General features: G+C 38.2%; 1 protein-coding gene across 1 annotated transcript; it reads right to left on the bottom strand.

Annotated features, from left to right (window-relative positions):
- Positions 1 to 570: 570 nt before the first annotated feature.
- On the bottom strand, positions 571 to 1,632 carry LOC140178621 (uncharacterized). The gene is made up of 3 exons (XM_072215822.1): positions 1,345 to 1,632; positions 1,057 to 1,165; positions 571 to 923 (listed from the first exon to the last, which is right to left on the bottom strand). The coding sequence occupies exons 1-3, from the start codon at positions 1,630 to 1,632 to the stop codon at positions 571 to 573; spliced, it is 750 nt and encodes a 249-aa protein (XP_072071923.1).
- Between the last annotated feature and the right edge of the window lie 4,593 nt (positions 1,633 to 6,225).

A 6,225-nucleotide genomic window follows, 5' to 3' on the forward strand; every position in this document is an offset into this window, starting at 1 on the left:
GGCGGCGCTGCTGCATCTAGCTCTCTTGGAGGATGTTTGTGACTCTTGGTTCCCTCCAACTTGTGTATTGCTCTTTCTCTTTGGCTGAAGTTTTGTTGCTGGTTTTGTTGTTGCCTTGGCTGGGATCTTGCTGGAATTTGGAGTCCTAGTTGTGCCAGCACCTTTCTTGGCTTGTGGAGCTGCATTACGCTATAAACAGTAACAACAATCAGTGATATCAGGGGATTGGGTTCAACAAATTGGGTTCATCAGACAGTAACAACAATCACATATAAGGAATTGTGTTCAAATTGACAACAACAACTTTATCTTTTTTGCTGAGGCCTCCACCTTACGTTTTCTAGGGCAGGTTCTTTTGTTGTGACCAAGTGCAAAACAATAAGAACATTTTTGTTGTTGTCCAGCCTTGGATAATTTAGCCAGTGGTCATTGTTGCGTGGCTCATCACCATCCTTGTTCCTGCTCAGTTTTGGGCGCCCTATTGGTTTCCTAAACACTGGTGGCAGCACATCATCATTCTCAGTCCGGGCCCATAGATTTGGTCCATTCACTCGGTAGATTTGGTCCATATTACTTGTTCACATAGCTCTTAACATCCAAACACATTTTTCTAATGCAACTCATGCCATGCTCACAAGGGTAACCTGTTAGTTGAAACTTTCTACATGAGCACTCATGTAAGTTTAAGTCCACAACAAATTTGTCTCTATTACCCTGACTGCTAGACACCTCATACTTGTCCCTACCCGCATATATGGCCAACCACTCCCCACCCTTATCAAATTCTCTGTTAATTTTCTTGTTTATTTTTGGCAAAATTTCTCCAGCATATGTAACTATACTTTGTCTGTTGTCAGCCCACCTATTCATTAGATAAACCCTAATATCTTCTAACATAGACACAATGAGTTTCTCTCTAGCATCTACAATAACAGAGTTAAAACACTCACATATGTTGTTTACAAGTGTATCAACTCTAGGAAAATAAATAAACCTGGACTTGCTCCAATACTTGGCAGGGATCTCCATGAGATGATTATAAGCTCCTTGATCAACCAGCTGAATCTCCTTCATCCTTCTCTCCCACTCCTGGACATATATTGCCTTTGAAGCCTTCTACGTCATCATTTTTAGCTGAAAACCCAGGAACCTTTTTCTGAAATTTCTATATAAGTGCCTGACACAAAACATGTGATCTATGCCAGGCAGTAACTCATCAAACGTAGGGATCAATCCCTTGGGAGCAGAATTTAAAAACAGCATCAGTCAATAACAGCACAACATGAATTAAAGACAAAATTAATTAAACAAGTTTACGTGAGTACTGCTTAGATTGAGAGTTACCTTTTGTTGGTCGCTCATGAATGTACACCATATGATCTTATCAACTCCCAAATCGTCACACAAAATCAACAAAAACCATATCCACGAGTCTTTTGTCTCTGCTTCAACAACAGCATAGGCAATTGGCAAAATCTTATCGTTGGGGTCCCATCGAATGGCTGTTAGAAGTTGACCCCCATATGGAGTCTTGATGAAGCATCGATCAAGGCCAATAATGGGTCTGCACACCATGAAACTCCGTTTGCAAGCATCCAAGCAGATATAGATCCTCTCAAGTCGTGGTCTCATGTCCTTGCCAAGAATTGGTGTCTCTAATTAAAATTCAAGAGGTCTCTCCACTTGTATCTAAACAGTGGAACCCGGATTTGACCTCAGTAACTCGGCAGCATAGTCATGAATCCTCCTATATTGCTCTCCATAAGTACCATTAATCTCATCTAAGGCTTGCTACTTCACTCTGGCAGCTTTGGTCTTTGTGAGATCAACATTCCACTTGCTATGAGCCTTCTTTATCAAAGTTCTCAACTTGATTTTAGGGTTCTCACAGATCTTCTTCATAAAAGCCTTACTCAACCACTGAAAACTCATGATACCAATCTTGGTTGCCTTACTGCATGTGTGTTTTTTGTAACAGCTAGTCAATTGCCATGTATCCTCTCTCTTCATCTTATGGCAGTAAGTAAACCACTTGCAACCTTCTTTGCAAACAGCTTTGCACCTATGACTATCACACTTTGAGAACCATATTCCTCTGCCACTGTGCACAGCATAACTAGTTACACATTCCTTAAAAGCATTCCTATCTACTTACATTGTCCTAACCTCCCATTTATACTCCTTCATATTCTTCAAACTCTTATACAACGGGTACTTCCTCAACAAGGGATCCCCCTCATCATCACTTAGAGGGACATCCCATAACTCCTCACTCTCATACCCATCATCTTCATCGCTTAGTCCAGCAGCCACCACTTGCTCCTTTCCCTTATTAACACTGCCACTAAATTATCCTTGTACTCTCTCAGTTGGAACACCCTGTTTCATCTTTTGGGAATCTTTCATAGTTGTGACTTCAACATCATACAAACCCCCATCACCATTTCAATCATCATCGTTGTCATCAAATGCAACCTCCATATCACTATCTTTAGAGCTGTTTTCACTCCACTGTTCATCACTGTACCCCTCATCATCATTTCTTGCCTGGTAGTCATCATCCTAAGATTCATCATCACCTGAAAAATCTGACCTCTCTGACGTCTCTTCATCATCATCCTCTAACATATCATTCTAAGCTTCTGTCACCACCTTGGGCTTCTTACCCACCTTGGCCTGAGCAAATGATTGGGCCTTGTGCAGCACAATTGGACCAGGTCTAACAGTCTCTGCAGTGGGTGCAGCAACCTTACCACCATCTATGTCTTCAACTTCCTCAATGGTGCAGTCTTTCCTAGTAGTAGCACCATCTTTGTGAACAAAAAGCTCCACCATGTTGTCCCTCATTCCAATTCTGGCCATGTCCATTACATCCTTGTCTGTGTGAAGCATCCTCAGTCCTACATCTGTTTCATCTTTCGGAGACTTATACCACATTGCAGCGATGTTTTCTGCCACATATCCCTGTTTGACCACTATCTCCATGGCCTCAAACCTACTCCACCTATCTTCATCACAGTAGTCCACTATCGAAGTCTCATCCCCCACATAGTGTAAAGGTTCACCATCAAATCCAAACTCCCCCCCCCCCATGGTGTATCTTGACACTAAAATAACTCATTCTCCGAACAATCTATTAGACAAACACAATAGAGTTCATAAAATTCTCACATTGATCAACAACAACAGAAATGCATAAAAGCAATCACTAGGGCAAAATAAAAACTTTCAAAACAAAACAAGAAACGAATATGAAACTATAAAACAAAATAATCACATATCAACATGCATCATTACATATCAACATGCATTAAGATAAAAACCAAATGGGTTGAGGAGATTTGATAACGGAATACCTGATACGATCTTCTTCTGGAAATCAAGGGTTTCAAACTAACTGCTGCTGTGGACCTTTAACGTTACTGAAGGACAATGTCACCTCTCTAGCTGCGAATCGCAACCCTTGTGTGACAATCGATAGGGTTTGTTGGTTTTTGTTATCGCAACCAAGAAGAAGAAAAAGAAGAGTCAGGGTAAGCATGTGTTCTGTCCAAAGGCGGGAAGGATTACACATCTATTAACCCATGTTCCCTCTCCCTTGCCATGTCGGACACGACATTAAGAATTTCACACCCACTTAACGGCAAGACCTGATTGATACAAATCAAAACTTTTTTGGATTTAAATAGAACACTTTAAACTTTAGGGACTAAAATAAAATTCACCTCAAATTCGAAGGCAGTGTGTCGATTTTATATAATATTATCGACGGCAAGTTTGTCGCTTTTACAAAATAGGTAAAAATCTTAAACTCATTTTATCGACGAAAAGGTTGTCGATTTTATTTAAAATTTATCAACGGTTTGACAAGCCGTCAATTTTATTATATTTTTAAAAAATCGACATGTTTAAAACCAACATGTCTCGTAGTCCATTTTACCGTCGATTTTTAATGTTTCTATTTTTCCATCGATTTTAATAGTGTTTCTTGTAGTGTTGGGAGTGGGTTTTGTTGATTTATCAGAAATGATTCTGAGAATTGGAAATAATTTTGACATTGGAATTGGTTTGAATTGTTGGTAATGAATTGAGATTTGAAAATGATTTCTGATATTAGAATTAGTTTGAGTTATTGGAAGTGATTGAAAAGAGGTTGAGAAAAAGTTTGGTTGGGACCCTTAAAGGGTGGCAAAGTCCGAATTTTAGAGGAGATGCTGTCGAAATTTTATAAAACTCTTGAGACTTTGTTTGAAGCATTATTTAAAAAGAAAATTTGATTTAAGAATCATATTATTTGATTTTGATTTATTACGGAAAGAGTTATGTTTTAAGTTTGATTTATTGAGAAAAGAGTATGTTTTGAGTTTTATTGAGAAAAGATTTATATTCTGAGTATAATTTATTCAGAAAAGTTTTATATTCTGAGAATGATTTATTAAGAAACGATTATTCTTTGAGTCTCAATTTATTAAAAAAAGAATGATATTTCGGGTATTTGATTGAATGGAAACGAGATTGGTTGTTGCTCCCCAAAAGTTCAGAGACTTTACCATAGAAGTTAATTTAATAAATCTTGATTTAAGGTAATTTTATCTAATTCAATAACTTATTTTATCTATTAGTTGATTTGAGGAAAGGATTATGATGTTGATAAGGGTAAATAATGATGATTGATGGAATTATTATGTATATGTATGAAGCTGGTGAAATTATGATGTTGAGTTTAATGTGTGTTGTATTTGGAGCTTGTTGGTTGTTATGGAATGAATATGATAAATGAGACATGATTGAGGATGATTGACGGTAAGTATGTTTATGTTTTCTCCTGTTTGTAAAGTGTGTCGGGCACTATATTCCATGAGTGTGTCAGACACTAGATCCCAAGAGTGTGGCGGGTACTATATCCCAAGAGTGTGGGAACACTTTATCCCGGGAAATGTGATAGGTACTATATCCCAAGAGTGTGGCGGGCACTATATCCCAAGAGTGTGACGGGCGCTATATCCCAAGAGTGTGGAGGCATATCAGAGAGACGATATCTGGGTTAGCTACCGGGTATGTCGGGTTCTGGCAAAATAACCGATATGTGAGCTCACGGCCAGTAGGACAGGCATGCATTATATTGCTTTTGTTTGCTTTGTTTGGGTGTACTTAACTATTTTGGTTTACCTATCTGATAAATTCTGTTTAACTGGTAACTGTGATACTTGTTGTAACTATTCTTAAAATGTGTTTGCCTTGTATTTGTGTGTGCTTGTGATTGATTTCTATTTTGAAGTATTGCTGGTGGATTGATGATAGCGGTGATTTGTTTTGAATTGGGCGGGAGGCCGATTTGATTGTTTTAATTTGGGCCAGAAGCCAGGATTGGTTAGTTTAGTGGTAAGTTTGTTTAAAATGGTTTCTTAGTAAGCGGCGAAATGTATAGAGTGTTGTTTTGTGTAAATTTTCTTAGAAAAAATATAAGTTTCTAAATTTGGATAATGAACTAACGTTCACTGGGACTGAAAATAGTTTTATTTAAAATATCTTCTCATAACTATTCTTCAAAATCCTCTACTGAGAACCAGCGAGGACGATGTTCTCACCCCCTACAGCTTTATCTTTTCAAGACGGATGAACAAGCTTGCGAAGTTTTAGTTAAAGTACTTGGATATGTTGTTTCTATTTGTTTACATATGATATAGATTTTTCCCTCGCCCTTATTATTATAATATTGTAAGAGGGATAAGATTTGTATGTTTTACATGTATATTATATTTATAAGCTACTTATGTAAGAAGTCTTGTATTTGTATATGCCTGTTTGTTTTCAAAATAAAGTATTTTTCTGTTTTTCAAAGAAATCAGAGACACAGTTAAGAGTCAAAGGCTCCTATTTTAATATTAAGTATATAAAGTAGTCGTAATACTTCTTGCTATCAGAGTGGCGCAGCCGAAAGCGTGACAATCTAATAGTGAGGGTGTTACAGATTTCACTGGTGATGGAAGTAGTAACTGGCAGAGAAGGTAGAGTGGCGGTGGTTGGTGCAACAGATGGCGGCAGAGGTTCCGAATTGGTCTTCATTGAGTAGCAGAGATTCCGAATAACAAGCCGGTGGTGACGGTGGCCGTTGATGCAGCAGCAAGGAGAAAGAACTGTGACAGTAGTGAGTGGTGTTACTGCCGTCAATAAAGATGGAGCAGCTGGCAACAAGTTGACGACACCAATGGAGAGCTTTGATAT

This window comes from Arachis hypogaea, chromosome 14, assembly GCF_003086295.3.
Source record: "Arachis hypogaea cultivar Tifrunner chromosome 14, arahy.Tifrunner.gnm2.J5K5, whole genome shotgun sequence".
Taxonomy (NCBI): domain Eukaryota; kingdom Viridiplantae; phylum Streptophyta; class Magnoliopsida; order Fabales; family Fabaceae; genus Arachis; species Arachis hypogaea.